This window comes from Ixodes scapularis, unplaced genomic scaffold, assembly GCF_016920785.2.
Source record: "Ixodes scapularis isolate PalLabHiFi unplaced genomic scaffold, ASM1692078v2 ptg000044l_1__unscaffolded, whole genome shotgun sequence".
In the NCBI taxonomy this organism is placed as follows: domain Eukaryota; kingdom Metazoa; phylum Arthropoda; class Arachnida; order Ixodida; family Ixodidae; genus Ixodes; species Ixodes scapularis.
Window position 1 is genome coordinate 943,819 of NW_024609897.1, and position 18,882 is coordinate 962,700.

Below are 18,882 nucleotides of genomic sequence, written 5' to 3' on the forward strand. Positions count from 1 at the left end.
AGGAGGACCCATGGAAAATGAAGATGGGGGGGGGGGGGGGGCGGGCCCCATGGGCCTCCCCCCTGGCTACGTGCCTGCCCACCGTTTTCTTTTGATTTTACTAATTTCCTATTTCACCTTTTAAATTCTCAGACTTTTCAGATCCTTTCACCCCTTTCTCATAAATATTTGCAACCTTTAATGTTAGGGTCTTTAATGTCTTTGTCTTCCTCATCTTCCGAATTAAAGCGTCACTGCGAGTAAGCGCTTGTTTTGTGTAGTCTCCACCTTGTCCTTGTCTTAAGCGCTTTCTATTTTCGTAATCTAATTTGATTATTCGCATGTTGTAGAAGCCTTTATTTTTACTTCGATAATTTTATTTGAAATATGTTGTAATTTTTTCTAGGATTTTGTGCACAGGGCGAAAATCATAATTTCTAGATATCATTATCTATGAATAATTCGAGCTCGTAAGCCGTTTTTTTGCCAAAGCGACTTTCTGTATTATACTTTAAATTAAAGCTTTAAAACGTGCAAGTTCGACATGCTCATAACACACGAAAAGACAAAATTAGTATTGGGAACATGACGGTTACCAGCAATGAGTTCCTTCAGTTCCGTCGCCAGACTCTCGATGTCCTTGTCGAAGCCGTCTTTGACAACGACACAGGCTGTTGGAGCCTCGCCATACTGCGAGCTCGGGACACCCACAACAGCGGCCTCTGCGACAGCCTCGTGGCTGATCAAAATTTCTTCCAGCTCAGCAGGGGTGACGACGTTATCCATGCATTTTATCATCTGTTTCAATCTCTCAATAACATGTAGCCGTCCATCAGTGTCATAGTAGCCTAAATCTCCTGGAAAGCAACATGAAATATTGTCCAAATTTAACGCTCCTTGTTCAGTGGGCTTGCAGTAAAGTAAACACGCGTGTTTTTATTTGGCTAGGCGGTTTTTGTCTACTTTTCGTGCATTGCGAATAAAAGTTTTGTTATTCAATATTCATCTCGAACTTAAATTCTTGGCCACCACTTTGCACCATTCGATTCGAGCGGAAATTTCACTATTTGCGCAACTCAAATAATTTCTTTAATATAAGTACACTTTAAGATTAGTTTTAGTCTACACTGAGCTTGAAGCACTGCCAGCTGGCGAGGGTAGTAGGTACTTTTCAACCAATATTGGTGGGGTCAAAGCGGCGACTTGCGGCAGGTGTTTTGTATGGTTAGTAGCTGCCTCGTGAGGAGTGCGAAACCAAGCCAAGAATGATTATTACTAGTGTATAAAAGCTTTTTTTTTTTTTTGTAACAATCCTCGCTACATCGAACGTATGAACTTTAGAAAATGCACCATGACTATCGGCTATATGCATTACAACACAGGAACAAGAGAACACAACAAGACGCATGCCAAGAACGGCGGATAGGTGTCTAGAAACGCGACTCTGCACGCTTCCGTGCGCACACCGAGCACACAGCGATGCCAACTGAAGTAGGATCGTAGTGGATTTTGTAACATCATATGAAAAGTCTTTATATTAATATTCCTCCTATAGTTTTGTTCACATTATTGGTTGGAAACTAAAGCACAGATTTCTGAGACTCAACGGACACACAATGAGCAGGGTAGCATAGAAAATGTCTATAATAACACGCCAGACTGATAGCTATTCAGGCGCAATTGAAATATGTGGGTCTGATCGAAAACATATTCTTGTAATTTGGAATAAGAAAAAAAAATTCACGAAAACAAGATGAGCGTTGCACCTGTACGCAGCCATCCATCGCTGCTCAAGGCTTGAGCAGTGGCTTCGGGACGTCCAAGGTAGCCTTTCATGATGCATCGGGAGAGAACCGCAATCTCGCCATTTTGGTACGGTCCGAGAGTGTCTCCACTGGTAATATCTATAACCTAGGGCATCATGTTAAGTACTCAATTCCTTTCTTCTTTTGGAATGATATTTACTAGGAGAGACAGCTACGTCCCCGTTTCGGAAAATAGTCAAACTCTTATAAAAGAAACTTAGAACATAGAACATAGAACACAGTTTTATTTGAAGAAATTACATTAGTTAAATGATTGTCCGATTCTAAGCGTACACCTAGCTAGTTCAATAAAAACTGTTTTCATGTCATTGAAAGTTCTAGATAATAGGGATTGGAACCGCGGATTGGCACGGTAATTATAGTATACGTCCGAGTCGCGCGTGAGTTGTGTTCCTTCGTATGTGCATCGGTGACAACTCTATGTCGTTCTGTGGCACATTGTTTATGTTTTCGTTTTGTACTTTGTAATTATCCCGTTTAAGTCCATAAAACAACCCATCCAACTCCGAAATCCGGTTTGTGATAACATTTTTGGAAATGAGAAATGTCTAATCATGCAGAGCCTGAAATCATCGACAAGTTTGCTAAATATATATAGACCAAACTCAATGAGCAAAATGATGAAGCATAAACAGGTTCGAATGCTTAAAGCAAGGTCAGAAAGCGCTCATAACGCATTGAAATGCAGTCGGCCGTTTCTCGGCACACAATCCGTCTTTAACGAACTGAATGAAAACATCCCCGTTGTGATGCTTAACAAGATCTGATATGCAAAACATTACAGGAGATTTGAAATTCCGTTCTTCACAAAGTATTTAAAAACGCTGCAGTAGTACAAATTGTTTTCAATATTTTGGCTGAGATCTCACGCAGCAGACTATTATGAGGAGGCTATCGAACCACTTGTGCCACGCTATTGTCACGAATGACAATTGATGAGGCGATGATACCTGAAGAAACTAAACGTTTAATGGCGCGAACTTGTTCCCAAAACAAAAAGGAAACAAGATAGCAATAGAGCGTCGCAGGCGTCGATGGCGGCGTAGCAGCAGGATCAAAAAAAAGGGGGGGGGGGGGCGCGAGACAGACTCCGCGTGCCATGCGGAGCCCCTTATGTACCTTCGTGAGTTTCTGGAACATTCGGCGTAGAACGTTCGGCGCGTAGAACATTTGGAACTCGATGAGACGAGAATGTTTTCGAACTTACGAGGACGTCAATTTGACGGAACAAATTGATGTCCTCGTCAATTTGTTCATTCCGCTACTGGAATCGAACCTACACCTTCCGCGCGATAGTCAAGCGGAATAATCATTCGGCCACGCACGCGCTCGCTCGGCGCGCGGGTGGCATTACTTCCTCCTTTTAAAAGCGCATCTTCTTGATGTGACGTGCCGGGAAACAAAACCGCAATAAAAACAAAAAAGGCTTGAAGTACTCCTAAGCACTTCTTATGAGTTGTGAATGCGAAAGCGCGCCTGCCGCTCTTCGCTTCTTTCTTTAATCTGTGGCGTACAACGCGCTGACCTTGGACGTGGAACGGTGGAGCCGCTGCCTCGCGGACACGCAGCGCCATTCGGATGAGCGATCGTTTAAATCGCCGCGTGCCTTGCGGCGCGAGGAAGGAACAGATAGCAACGTAGTTGCGGGCAGAACGAACGCCTTGGTTTGTTCATTGCGCCGTATATATTGCCACGCGCCGTACACCCCAGAAGAGGCGAGCGAACGAGTTGATCAGTGATAACCGAACAGTGTGATAACACAGCCAGGATGACACCACACAAACTGATGCCCAGTGGCCAATCTAAGCCTCGTGGACGCGCCAGCCAATGGGATCGAAGTGTGAAAGGTGCTGTTGGCTAGCTTTGCGTGTGGTTTCATTAAGGTGCCGTTTGGCATGGTTTCAAAAGATGATGACGTCGGCTCGCTCTATGAGACAGTCAATGCTTTTGCATTATTAATGGCGAACTAGGGAACTTTGCAACACAATCATATCGAGCGTAGTACAAAACGCAATTCATGGTCCTATCAATCGTAATACGGCTTGAGGCGCATAACGTGGATGACTTCCGGTCGTGGAGGGCGGCCTGATGAAGAATGTGTTCCGTCAACCATCACCTCCTAGTTCAAATCCCCGAGTTGACGACGCACTTTGTAGGGTACTAAGTAGCGCTCCAGGGAGTTTCTCGCCGAGACGACGGCGGCGGATCGGTGTCCACACCCGCACCCTGTCTCGTGCTAAAAGTGGACGTCCCGACGACGAAAATTGTAGCGGCCACTGTCGACACTTTGTTAGGCTTGAATCCGGAGCCTGGCGAGCTGACGTGCCTCTTCTGCCCGTTGGGCAACTACCTGGGCCTCGTCACTTCGTCGACAACCGGTTCCTGGGGTAACATCGCGTCCAGCATTGTCGTTACTTTGCAACCATGAACCAGTTGAGAGAGTGTGACTCCGGTCGTCTCTTGCACGTCTGTGCTGTAGGCAGATGTGACGTACGGCAACACCTAGTCCCATGTCTTGTACTCCACTTTGAGGTAGATGGTGATCATGTTGGCGATCGTCTTGCTGTGTCTCTTCGTCAGCCCGTTGGCCTGCGGGTGGCACGCCGTGGTGCGACGATGGCTAGTGTGGCTAAGACGAAGGATTTGTTGTCTCAGCTGGGTCATGAACAATGATTCACGGTCTGAAATCAGAACTTCGGGAGTGCCGTGCCGGAGGATGATGGACTCGAAGAAACACTTGCCGACTTGCACAGCAGTCCCTGAAGGAAGGGTTCTCGTTTTGGCGTACTGCGTGAGGTAATCTATGGCGAAGATTCCCCATCTGTTTCCTTGCGTTGAGGGTGGAAAAGGACCAGGTAGGTCGATTCCAATATGCTGAAACGGTGCGGTCGGGGAGCAATCGGATAATGGAGACCTGCAGGCTTCGTCGGCGGTTTCTTGTGTCGCTGACACTCGTGGCACGATCGTGTGTAGAGGTGAACGGTCTTCGGGAGCTTGGGCCAGTAATACCTTTCCCGAATTCGAGCCAGCGTACGGCGCTAACCAAGGTGTCCGGACGTCGGGGCGTCGTGACAGGCTTAGAAGGTCTTCGGTCTAAGTTCAGTAGGGATTACCAGTAGCCATGGCGAGCTGTGGTATCTGAAGATCTTTTTGTAAAGTACACCTTATCGGAGGACGAAGGTCGGCTGGGATCTTGAGAAGTCACGTGAAATAGTACCCTTTCGTCCTTCGAGGTGCTCGATTATTGCGGGCAAATCAGAATCGCATCTTTGACATCGTGCCATGTTATCGGTGTTCACTGCGCCTAGCAAGCACTCGTCGTCATCGTCGTCATTTCTACCGGGAGATGCCTCGACAGGGGCTCTGGACACGCAGTCGTCGTTGCTGCGCTTGCGGCCTGATTTGTAGACCGCAGTCATGTTGAACTCCTACAGTCAGAGGCTCCATGGAGCAAGGCGTTTTGAGCGGTTCTCTTGGATTCGCAAGCCAGCAGAGCGAGGGGTGGTCATTCAAAACGCGGAAGGGGCTCCCATACAAGTACGGGCAAAACTTTGTGATTGATCAGACGACCTGAAGATTTTCCTTTTCAGTTGTAGAGTAATTTAATTCCGCTTTGAACAGTATCCGACTTGCGTAGGCAATGGCTCGCTCTGCGCCTTCTAGTACTTGAACGAGTAATACGCTAAGTCCTGCGATACGTGCGTCCGTATGAGTCCCGGTTTCCGCATCTTGATCGAAGTGTCCAAGAACTGGAGCTGTCTGGAGTTGTTGCTTCAGTTCGTCGAATGCCGGCTGTTTCTCCTCGGCGAATTCGAACTTCTGGGCGTCCTTTATGAGGTTTGTGAGCGGTGCCGAAATCCTAGCGAAATCGCGAACAAAGCGCGGATAGTAATAACAAAAATAATAATGTTCATTTTTCCTTTAAACAAATGATCGAAAGGTTTGTGTGAGAGGGCGGGGGAGCCCCCCTCTCACACAAACAGCAGTGGCACAAGGGAAAATAAACAAGACACAATGACACACATAGTCCAAGGAATCTTGAACTATATGTTCGCCAAGACTCAGACATGATTGACGCCGAGACGGCGCGAGTGTTCTCTCGGTTTGGGCGAACACCATCGTTGGTAACCACGTGGCCTAAGAACTTCAGTTGGTCATAGGCGGACCGACACTTTGATGACTTGATGGTGAGGCCGGCGGTCTGTATGGCTTGGAGAAAAGCTCGGAGTCGTCCCAAGTGCTTGTCGAAGTCGTTTGAAAACACTAAGACGTCGTCAAGGTAGACGAGACAGCTCTGCCAAATCAGCCCAGCCAGTACGGTGTCCATGACACGCTGGAAAGTTGCTGGACCCATTCATAGTCCAAGGGGCATTACCTTGAACTCGTATAGTCCATCTTTCCTGACGAAAGCTGTCTTCTCTCGGTCCCGTTCGTCGACTGCGATTTGCCAGTAGCCACTCTTCAGGTCCATCGACGAGGAGTATTGAGAGTGGCGCAACCGGTTTAACGTGTTGTCGAAGCGGGGGAGTGAATAGACGTCTTTCATCGTCACCGAGTTCGGCCGCCTGTAGTCCACGGAGAACCTTGGCGTCCCGTCCTTCTTCTTAACCAGTACGACTGGAGGGGTCCGCGGACTCGCTTAAAGGCTGGATTATGTCGTCGTTCAGCATTTCTTTCACTTTCTCCTGGATGACCTGCCATTCTTGTACGAAGACTCGGTACAGCGATTGATGCACGGGAAGCGCGTCGTCCTCGGTAACGATGCCATGCTTTGCAACGGTGGTTTTGTGCACCTTGGACGACGTCGCAAAGCAGTCGCTGTATTCGGCGAGGAGGTCACTCGGCTACCGCCGTTTCGGGCCCGGAAGCTGTGGGTCAATGTCGAGCTGCGCTGGCGACGTACAGTCTTGCGGAGGCGGCGAATATTCTTCAATAATTGCGACGATTTTGGCAGAGTTCCGGAATTCTTCGACATGGCCCACATCTGCACCTTTATTGAGGTGTTGCGTTTCTAATCGTAGGTTCTTCACGAAGACCACAGTGCGCCCATCCTGAACTTCAGCTACTCCTATTGCGACGCCTATTCGCCTTCCCAGGAGCAATTGAAGGTTACCTTCCAGAACAACTTCGCCTCAGGTAGCTGCGTCGGTCACAACGGTTACGACAACACTTGAACGCGGCGGCGGGTTCACGTGGTCGACAGCAACGGGGACGGCGGCTGTCGCAGTTTGGGGTTTTTGTGAAGGCGCAACAGGTGTCCGCAACGTCAAGCTGTTTTCACCAAGGTCGATAATGGCGCTGTATTCACACAGTAAGTCCATGCCCAGAATGACGTTTCTGGAACAGGCTTATAAAACGACGAATTTCACAGGACACGACTCGCCGTAAATTTCGGCGCGAGTAGTAAACCTTTCGACATGCGTGATGAGATGTCCTCCAGCGGTTCGCATCTGCGGTCGATCCCACTGCGTCCTCACTTATTGAAAGCCGGGAGAGAGCCTCCCACTCAAGACTGAGTAGTCTGCTCCGCTGTCCACGAGTGCCAATGCGTCGGGAGACTCGGAGCACTCTGGCGTTCGGGAAGGCTCTTTACGTCGTCCATCAACTGCAACTTCACCTCCGGGAGTTGCTGCGCTTAGCATCGGGGGATGGAAAACGAGAACCTCGTGGTGATGTCGGCGCTAATGACGGAGGTCGACGGAGGTATTTCTCGATGTAACTCGGGTGTTCGCCATACCTTTGGCGAGGGTCGTTTGGCGTAAGCCCTCGTAGGTCCTTTTGACGGTATCGGCAATTGCGGTAGAAGTGATCAGCCTCACCGCAGTGGTAGCAGAGGGGTCGTCTGTCGGCCGTTGGACACACAACGCTGTTCCTCGGCGAAGGTCACTCCGGACGGAATACTGAACCCGTCCTTCCTGACGCCGAGGATACTGCGGAATCGGATGGTCTCGTAGGGATGGTGCGTGACCTGGCGGTTATCTTCCGGCGGACGTCGGGCCATTGCAGCGTAGTTCAACATTGGTTCTTCCGGCGTTGTCGTGTTGATGGGAACTCTAGGCTGGACGGCTCGGTGAACCTCCTCTCGGACAACCTTGTCGAGGGATAGTGAGGAAGGGCTCCGCAGCCGGGAGCATCTTGCGGAGCTCTTTAATAACCGGATGACTTCTCGGATGATGTCACAAAGCATACAAGACAGGAGGACGGAAACGCAGACCAGACTCGAAGGAAGATCGTGGTGCTACCGTACATTCGTGGAATTACGCACAAATTGAAAAAGTTTGCAGCAAGGAATGACATTCAAGAAGTATGCTTGGCGCCAAACCAAGCCTACTCTATGTGCAGTGAAGTGAACCGAAGAAGAAAGACAAAATCCTGCAACACGGCCCACAGAACGCAGTATCTCCCATTCACAACAGGAGTGGTGTACCACATTCCCCTTTCTTGTGGGAAATGCTACATCGGCCAAACGGGCCGATGTATCAACGACAGAGCCCGCGAGCATACAGCGTCTCTAAATGGAAAAGCGGCAGGAAATCTGGCAGCTCATTGGAGGACATGCCAGTGCAGTGTAGCTTTTAACAGCACCACCATTCTTGCCAGAAAAAACAATCCTCATGCACGCCAAATGCTCGAGGCGCTCGCCATCGAGGTGCACACGAAGGATTGCGTCCGCACCCCATCAATCACCGTACACAAAAAAAAAGACAATACCTACAAATTGTCACGCCCCAAACAAGAACAGCACGAGCTTGTGGCGGGTTAGTTAAAAAACAATATTTTTCTAGGAATTCTGTGTAAATGATTTGTACATTTTTATATAACTGTAAATATCGGGAGTGACCTTTATTACTGGAATAAGGTTATTTAGATACTGTGTTTATTGTGCTCTACTTGGGACTCTAAATGAAGGAGCAAACGCGCAAGGAAGAAGTTTACGCCAAAGCATGGTTGGTAGTCGGCTGTGTGTTCTATCCTGTCCTTTCATTCTCTGTGTTCTATTTTAATTCTAAAGTTCAAGCTTATATATTTACAAAAATGTTTTTATTGATTTCACGAAAGTCTTCCACTTTATTATTCATGATTTATTACTTCTTAAACACAAATGTTAAGGTACTCGTGGTTTACTTCGACAGCTCTTAAAGTCCTGCTAGCATTATCGCAATCAATATATTTTTATGAACCAACATTATTTCAATATTAAGCCCATTCCCTCAGGCGTCCCACAGCATAGCATCCTTGGGCCGTACCTTTTTAACGTCCACATAAATGAAATTGTAAACATAACTCCTGCAAAATTTATCATATATACGGACGACAGCAGCATATTCTTTGCTCCATATAATCGATATTTTCTTGTTAACAACGCCAATATTACCTTGACGAAACTTTTTGATTGGGCAAAGGTTATCAACATAGACACAATAGTGATAAAACAAAAGCAATATATTTTGTTAAAAAAAGAAGTGCTTCTCTTTAAACAGAAACATATACTTGACTCCAATCCAATAAAAATTGTTAATACTTTTAAAAATCTCGGTGCTATTTTTCCTGAACGATTGTCGTGGGACAGACATAATAACCACTTACAAAACTGTCCAGTGTTATAGGACTGACACACCTCAAACGAGACGCACTCCCATTTAATATAGAGCTGTTAATCTATATTTCTTATTTTCAATCTCATTTAAACTATTGCAATCTCGTCTGGCTAACACAACAGTTACAAGACTGAAAAAAGTATTTTGTTGCAAAAAATAGTCAGAACATTTAACGCACCTTATGATTCCTACACGTATACTTTGTTTAATGATCTTAAAATACTAAAAAGAAGTAAAATTTAAAGAATATGGATTATGTATGAATGTAAAAGTTAGAAAAACCTAAACAGTCTACATTTCTATCGTACCTAACGGAACTGATACTTAACGAGAACATCTACTTAACTCGAAATGTGAAATATTGGAGAGTGTAGGACGAATTATTGTACGCAAATGCTACATTATATCGTGCCTAAAATGTTACATTTTTATGAAAGATATCATTTGCACACATTCTATCTTCAAAAAGGGCTTGCGTTTTTTTTAAATTTGCGCTAGTGTTTTTTTTATAATAGAACTGCGTCTTTAAAATGTTGTGTTTTGATAAGGTAATTGTTTGTTATATGTTTTGCCTTTTGTGTGAGTGTTTTCTGTTTTTTTTTGTGTTGCCGTAATGTTATTGTGTATAGCAAAGGGCTCGTCAAGCCTCCATTGTTTCTTTTTCTCTTCCTGCTCTACCATATTTCGTCGAAATTAACTTATCTTTAAGGTGATGACATGTTGAATTGGAACACTTCTAGCATTGAGACAATATATACTTCTTAAAATTTACTAGGAAGCTTTTTGCTCACTGACTATCTTTACCTAATCTATTTAGAAAAAAACAGGTAAAGTGCTCTAAAATAACAATAAAAATAGTTTTAACGATATTTTTATTCGTATGTACATGCCTGTATTGCGAGGCATATCTCGAGACATCTGGTTTACCGGTGTTAGTATAATACATCAAACTTCTGTAAGCTCCTAAATGCATTACAATGCAGCATTCCCGGATTGTCACATGTTTGAGCACATACGAAGTTTCATTGGGTATTTCTGTGAAAGCGTAAAAAATGCCCTAAAAGTATTAACAGAATCTTGGGGCACAAACGAGCTAGTGACGATCGAACATGATGAACTAAAGCCCTGAGATCAGGGAGAAAGACGACGATGAAAGACAAGATACGTTGTTCGAGATAAAAACAATAAAAAAACTGTTTGGGGGAACAAGCTACCTCCTTGACCCACGTCAACAATTGAAAACACTAACTAGCAAGAGAATTAACTAAAATTTACTAATTCAGTTTCGAGTTAGTGTAAGAAAGGTATGGTTCCACTCAAAAATTTGCTAAGCATCAACAGAAACCACTAAACTCTTTTTTGCAAGATATCAGGCAGGGGCAGCATTTTAGGGCGTCCGGAAAAACAACAAAAAAATACGCTTAGTTTGTACGTGCTTTTGAATTTGGTTTCTTATCGGAGCGCCATTTTGCGCCAATGGTCCTGGTCCCCAGTGGTCGCGGCGCGAAGCCACCGCCTCGCCTCCCTCGTAGGATGAAGGAAAGCAGGCGCACGTGAGCCGCGCGTCTCGGCCACAGGGGAACAGGACCGCGGGTGCAAAGATGGGCTCCAATGAGAGACTGAAGCCTAGGAACGCGTCCAAATTGTACGTTTTTACGGCACGCCGTAAAATGTTGCCCCTTCTTTATATCTTTCCAGAAAGACTTTGGCTTAGTGCTTTTCGATGATGCTTAAGAACTTTCTAAGTGGAACCATTTGTTTATTTCACAAATTAAAATATAAATTTGTACATGTTAATTAATTATCTTTCTAATTAGTATATTTGTGCAATCCTTGAAGTCCACCAGGGCTGGTACTTTGATTCCGCAAAAGTTGCTTCTTATTTTCAACAGTATATTTTAGAGATTTTTGACAGCTTTCGAAAAACAAAACTTTCTGTTTAACTAGCCGTCATATATCAATGAAGTGATCGTTGCTGCTTCTAAATTAGTTCCTTTGCACTCTATTGCAATACACAATAAACGAAACACTTCACGGTTAGGGCAGATTTAAAAACTGGGCAGACAGAGAAAACGTTTAGTATTTGATAAATTTGAAGCATACCTTGATTTTGACACCGGCAGCAGGAAATCCACCATTGTCGAAGGTAACTTGTCCAACATTTGAGAAGCTCACGATACCGAACGTTTCTGTCAAACCGTAGCCATTGTAAAGTGATTCCACGTTGAAGATTTCAATAATTTCCCGTGCAAGCGAAATAGGCATCATTGAACCAACCATGATGATTCGATTTACACGAGGTACACTATGCTCTTTTTTTCTGATTTCATTGACAATATCCTGCATTCGTCCCGGGACGCCAACGAGCGAAGATATCTGCCAGATAAAAAAACAAAAAAACATCATACAGCACCTCTTGGATACTGCGTGCAGCATAAATACACAGTTCCGGTCCCGGAAAAAGAAAAAAATCCTAGTAGTTTCTTATTCATTTTTTTTATTGTGATCTAATATAGCACTACATAATGTGCCGTGACTTGACAGGTGGATGTGGGTCTATTTCATGGGTTTGAGGTCTGAGGGGCGAATATCCTTGAAGGGGGAGCCTACACTTTAGGTGTTAGGTGCTTGGTCAGTAGCGCCACCACGCACCCCTAGCCGCCACTCCTAAGATGTACTCAACTATGCCAAAAAGACTGAAGGTAAAGTGAAGAAACCTCGAACGATTGCGGTCGGAGTCTTCGTCAAGCACCGTTTGATGGGTGTCATTGCACCCCGGGACCTTAGTGATGGGTGAGCCACCACCGATAGGCCGATTCCCAACTGAGTTTCTCTAAACCTTCTACCAAGTTGCACAAAACTTTGTATAAACTGTGGTAACTCGGGAAATGGAGGAAGAGAACGTGCACAACTGGCAGAGAGAGCTCGAGCGGATCAGGAACCGGCCGCCATCGGGCAAGCATCGGCTAGCACAGCCCAGCCTGTATAAATATGTAATTAAACGGCAATTTACTACATTTGGCGACGAGATGTTCCACTCAAGTCAACATCCGTGGGCATCAACTGCGTAGGGTAAATCCTCTTCAACTTGAACGCTCCACAACCTAGCGGCCTGGTTGACCCTACGACTACACGGACATTCGGAAGGGACCCCTTCGATGTCAACACAAACCCGGGTGAGGATGACTTACATCGATCGCGTTCCTGATTTTGATAAGTCAGAACGGTTCGATCTTTACATGGAAAGGTTTGAACGCTGGCTCGCGACTAACAAGGTCCCTGAAGGCAAGAAGGCAGATATTCTGCTTGGGATACTTCCTGCATCAACCTATGAGCTGCTTCAAGATCTGGTTTCTCCACTAACGAGAACAGAATGTTCATATGGGGATCTCAAAGAAGCGCTTATCCAGCACTTCAAGCCCAATCCCATGACGATTGGGGAACGATTTCGCTTCTACAAACGCAATCAAGAGGAGGGCGAAACTCTGACTGATTTTATAGCCGCGCTGAAGAAGCTCGCTCACGCTTGTGATTTCAAGCACTTTTTGAACGATGCCTTGCGAGACCGGTTCTTCTGCGGGTTGAAGGACGAATATCATATCAACCGCCTACTCATCGAAAGGACGCTGACTTACTAGTCCGCGTGCGAGATCGCCTTAGGTTTGGAACTCGCCAGGCAAGACACTCGTCAGTTCACCCCGGACACTGCTCCACAAGGTGGAAGCCTTCAAAAACTTCAGGTCCAGGCACGTACAAGAAATACAAAACACACGGCTTCAACGGCGTCCGGCGCCCTTTCGCCACGTACCTGCTACCGTTGTGGCGAACAACACCTTCACTCCAATTCCCTGTTCAAGAAAAGATTGTGCCATAAATGCGGAAAAAAGAGATACATTGCTCGAGTTTGCAGAAGAGAGGAACGTGTGTAATACAAACAACAAATCTCGATCGAAGCAGGTCCTCATCATGATTGCGTCGCTCTTATCCTGTTGATGGGGGCACGTGCAGTGTCGGCGATGGCATCAAGGTCCTGCTGAAGCTGGCAGGAAACCCTGTGAAAATGCTGCTCGACACTGGTCCGTCCCTGACCATCATCTCGGAGAGGAAATACAACGAGTCGCTACGCAGTTTGCCACTCAAACCCATGACTCTGCGCCTCCGCTCTTACACGGGCGATGCCAACCCTGCCCTCGGAGAGGCACAAGTCCTGGTAACTTACGAACACCAGTAGATGACACTACCACTGGTGGTCATCCAAGAAGATCGACCAGCGCTGTTGGGAAGGAATTGGTTGCCGCACATCCGCATCAACTGGTCAAATATTTTCTTAATCACCAAGACTGCAGCTCGAAATGGACTAGCCGGTATGCTAGAGAAGCACATGATGCTTTTCAGCGAAGAAATGGGAACGGTGAAGAGGATAAATGTAGCGATTCACGTCCAGACAAAATCTGTTCCTATCCTTTTCAAGCCTCGCCCGTTTCCATTTGCGCTACGATAGGTTGTGGAGAAAGAGTTGGAAGATCTCGAAATTAGAGGCACCATCACCAAGGTTGACAGAAGCGAGTGGGCGGCATCGATCGTGGCAGTTCCGACGAGGGACAAGTCCGTTCGTCTTTGTGGAGATCATGAGGTCACCGTGAACCTTTGCATTCGGCCGGAGACCTATCAACCACCGACTGCAGAAGACTTGTTTGCGAGTCTTGCTGGTGGCAGGTACTTCAGTAAGGTGGACTTGACCAGTGCCTACCAACAGTTGGAGCTGGCGCACAGCTCGAAGGTCTACACTACCATCACTACACACAGGGGTCTTTACCAGTGTAATCGACTACCGTTCGTAATCTCCACAGCCTAAATCGTGAAAGAATTGGAGCACGTAGGATGCTATTTCCACGACATCTTGATTACTTCAGGTACTCTTGAGGACCACTTTCGGTTGTTGGAGCAAGTTCTGACCCCACTAACAGAAAAGGGAATTAGGGCCAACCTTCATAAATGCGAGTTCCTCAAAATTGGAAAAGTGGCTTGAAATAGGTCGGCTACAAAAATTGACGGCCAAGGATTACATCCAACGGATCCAGCGGAGGGTAAAGTTCAAGCCATTCAAAACGCTCCGACATCTTCCAATGTGATGGAGCTGCACTGGCTTTTAGGCCCAATGAACTACTATGGGTGATCTGTGGCCGGTCTTTCCACAGCCTTAAAACCACTTCACAAGCCACTAGGGAAAAAATAGACGCTGGAAGTGAACAGCAGAATCTCAAAACGCCCTCAAAGAAACGAAAAAAAGCCTGCTGGGGAGCAAATGGCTTACTCATTACGACCCGAGCAAGCCTCTCTGCCTCTTCTGCGACGCATCTCCAAGCGGAGTGGGAGCAATCATCTCATACATCATGCCAAACGGGGAAGAAGTGCCAATCGCCTGCGCCTCTAAAACGCCCTCACCAAGCGAGCGTAACTACGCACAGATCGAGCGGGAAGCGCTTGGTATTGTATTTGGAGCAAAAAAGTTTCATAAGCACTTGTACGGTCGGAAATTCACACTTATTACAGACCACAAACCTCTGACCTCAATATTCAACGCGCACATGGCAATCCCAAGCTTAGCTGCTCTACGAATGCAGCGTTAGGCACTTACGCTCCTCGTCTATAACTATGATATCCTGTACAGGCACTCCAAGGACTACGGCAATGCTGATGCGCTTTCGCGGATGCCTTGTGATTCTGGTTCGTATCACCCTGGTGAAGACACCTCCGCACTGCAAGTCTCCAGCGTGGAGCTGCTCCCCGTCACAAGCGATCGCAGTGGGAACTCGGAGGGTCCCAACTTTATCCATTGTGCTGAACTTTATCCTGAACGGTTGACCCAACTCCGTTCAAGACAAGGTGCTCCGGCCTTACTTTGACAAGAGGGACCAGCTATCCACATACCAAGGTTGTCTTCTCGGGGGGGGGGGGGGGGGGGGGGTTCTGAATGCTGCAGTCGCATTCAGAACGCGACTGCAGCATAAACTACACGCGGTTTACCCAAAAACCAATCGCATGAAGGCCAAGACTCGAAACCATCTTTGGTGGCCAGCGTTGGATAAAAATGTAAGAGATTTAATCAAAAAGTGATACGCTTGCGCGTGTATGCAAAACCATCCGGTGGCAGCACCGCTACACCCCTATGGTCGTGGGCAACAAGCTCGTTGGAGAGAGTTCATGTCAACTATGCTGAACTCAACAAGCAGCACTATCTTTTAATTATAGACAGCTTCTCAAAGTAGACAGAAGTTCTACCCACAAGGACGACAACGGCAGCTCGCACCATTGAGATGCTGAGGAACCTCTTTGCGCCCTATGGAGTTCCTTCTGGGCTTGTGTCGGATAACTAACCACAGTTCGTTTCAGGGGATTTCGACAACCTCATGCGAATGAACGGGGTGAAGCACATTCGCACACCGCCATATCACCCGGCATCGAATGGAGCTGCTGAGCGAGCCGTTCAAACATTCAAGTGAGCTTGGATGAAAGACTCATCCATTGGTAACACACTAGGCGAAACAGAAAACCAAAGGCTGGCCAGATTTCTCCTGATCTACCGAAGTACTCCTCATACAATAACAGATAGGACACGGGCTGAGCTGTTCCTCACGCGGCCGCTTCGAACCCGTCTTGACTTGATAAAGCCAAGTACGGAGCGGACCGTCGTCAAGCATCAACGCCAACAGCAGTTGGCGCACGACAAATCGCGAAGACCACTTCGCAGCGTCGATGTGGGTGACCGGGTCCACGTGTGACACGTGAGAGGCAAACAGCACTCGTGGTCCCCAGGCGTTATTGTTTCCCGACAGGACCACTGTGGTATCTGGTGGACGTTCGAGGACGGACAATCTCCGTTCACTTGGACCACATTTTACGACTAGATGTACAACTACCCAGTCGTAAAGTATCAGGCCCGCAGCCATGGGTGCTCTTGGGTCGAAGTCCTAGTCCTGGAGCGTCTACGTTAGCAGATGGAGATTTGCCACGTTCAGCACCAACCGCCCCACCTCCAGTAGTGCAGGCAGGGTCGGCCGGCGACACCTCCTCAACGCCGGCTGAACGTTCAACTCGGTACCCGCAACGCGTTCGGCGTCCCACAGACATACTTGTTTCACCAGACACTTCTTTCATTCGTCCTTTGTAAACTTTTGCGCTGTTTTTACGTTTGAAGATGTTCAGCCAACTCGCCCAACTTACCGCCTTGTTAGACTTGGAGCACTGCCTGACCTGCCCGAAGCTGTAGGGCCCCCTTGTACTTAACAACTAAACCTGGGGAGATGCGGTAACTCGGGCAATGAAGGAAGACAACGTGCACGAGCTCGCAGAGAGAGCTCGAGCGGGCCAGAAACCGACCGCCATCGGGCAAGCATCGGCTAGCACAGCCTAGCCTGTATAAATATGTAATTAAACCGCAATTTACTACATAAACGACCTAGACAAGACGATATATCGACCATAAGAAAAGTTATGAAATACGTCAAGTAAATACGGGTAAGAGAAGCCTTAACACACTATTTACCAACGAACTACTTCATATAAAATGGAGGAAAATGTACCAAAATGAGCACCTCTAAAGTCGTTTAACGAATATATAAAAATCCATGCTTAGTAGCCAATATTATAGTTGAGTTAATATTGCAGAAAGGTAGCTGATTTCTCCAAAATTAACCAAATTGGACGTAAAAAAAAAGATAAAAACAAAACTTTTTTTAACTATTGTTAATCGTTTGAACTGCCTTGAACTAACTTGTGATGGAGAAACATTCAGTAACACATGACCTCCAAATGAGAAAAACGACAGCAAACGTTCATTTAAATTGAGCTAGCTTGTCTTCGTTATAGGGACTAAGCCACGTGGCGTCGGCTCCAAAGATACATTTTCTACAAGGGACAAAGTCCGTACAGCGGGGCCGCTCCATTGAAGGGTGTAGAAAGTAGTGCTGTCCCTAACTTTAGTTTTATATTTATATTTTCTCGGGTTGCCTCCTAATTGTAGTCCCAATCCAGTTACTGCTGTGCCTCATTCCCCACTGTATAATCGTTTCTTTTTGTTTGGGAACGAGCAGGGTGATTATAGCCGAATTCCACAGAACCCGGACAGAAACATTCCGGGGACGCCTAAGCACTTCTTATGAATTGTGAATATGAAAGCATATATGTCGCTCCTCCGCTCCCTTAGCTTGTCTGCGGCCTAATGTTACCAACAGTGAAAAACAAAGTGGAACAAAAACACGTAACCAGGGAAAAGACCTAAGGAGACATCCAGCACAAGAAATGATTAACGCCACACCGCGTTGTTCGACTCAGATGGCATCAAAATCTGCCTCACCAGATATGGAAACAGACAACAATTAGTGGATATTCCAAGGAGAAAAACAAAAAGGTAAAATTTTATCCCCATCTTGATAAGTGACCCTCAAAGAATTAATGACTGAGGGACAAAAATATCTTCAGTGGAATGTGAGGCGCCTACGGCCAAATATTGAGGATTTGAATGAACGGAGCGTGAAACATAACAGCCTAGAAGAAACCTTCCTTAAAGAGCTGCCTGGTCGCAGTGAGACTGTAAGGATTGAAAGCTATAGCATTTTTCGAAAGGATAGCGCAGGTGGTTTCAACTGAAGGTTGCGGCCATAATGGTTCCTTCTTGCATCCCCTCCTCTTCAGGCACCCTTACTATTGCACTTGGAGCAGTAGCCGCTAAATACAAATATATTGTTTGTTCACTTTGCGTAGCATTAGATTCCTCTCTACAGGGTGTCCCAAAAGAAAATTTACACTGTCTTTTAAACCGCAAATATGAACTAGGCATCGCCGAACGCTCATTCTCCGCCCAAAATAGCTCTATAGGTCACAACCAGATGCCAAAGTTTCAGCCCGATCCGATAACTTAATCAGAAGTTATAAGTGATTTTCTGAAAATTTCAATGGGAAAATGGAGCCTATTTTTGCCCGTTTTCGGTTTCTGGTGCCATAGAGCCCCATGTGTTCGGAAACTCCGTCGGCCGCCATTTTCCCATTGAAATTTCCAGAACATCAGTTATAACTTTTTATTAAGTTATCGGATCAGGCTGAAACTTTGGCATCTGGTTGTGACCTCTAGCGCTACTTTTGGGCGGAGAATGAGCATTCGGCAATGCCTAGTTTATTTTTGCGGTAAAAAAGACCGTGTACATTTTCTTTTGTGACACCCTGTACTATTCATAAGAAACCCGAGCTCTAGTGTTACCAAGAAGGAACTTACTGAACGCTACATTATCAAATGTGACTTTAATGCTCACCACCAGATATGGGGAAGCTCAATAAAATATACTCGTGACTACATTATATTCAACACATTCTTGTATAATCCTATTTATCTTCTCAACACTCGGAAAATGACACACCTAAGTGAAATACACGGATCACTCTGAACGATAGACTTCAGCATCTGCTCGGCTTTACTTCAAACC

At 46.3% G+C, this 18,882-nt stretch overlaps 1 protein-coding gene across 1 annotated transcript in view; it reads right to left on the minus strand.

Annotated features, from left to right (window-relative positions):
* Positions 1-495: 495 nt before the first annotated feature.
* LOC8028955 (probable CoA ligase CCL7) overlaps positions 496-18,882 on the minus strand; it is a 42,097-nt gene continuing 23,710 nt past the window's right edge. Inside the window, exons 6-8 of the mRNA XM_040218560.2 lie at positions 11,507-11,779; positions 1,746-1,890; positions 496-836 (exon numbers count right to left, since the gene is read on the minus strand). Coding sequence (XP_040074494.2) covers positions 496-836; positions 1,746-1,890; positions 11,507-11,779 — 759 coding nt within the window. The remainder of the gene's footprint in view (positions 837-1,745; positions 1,891-11,506; positions 11,780-18,882) is intronic.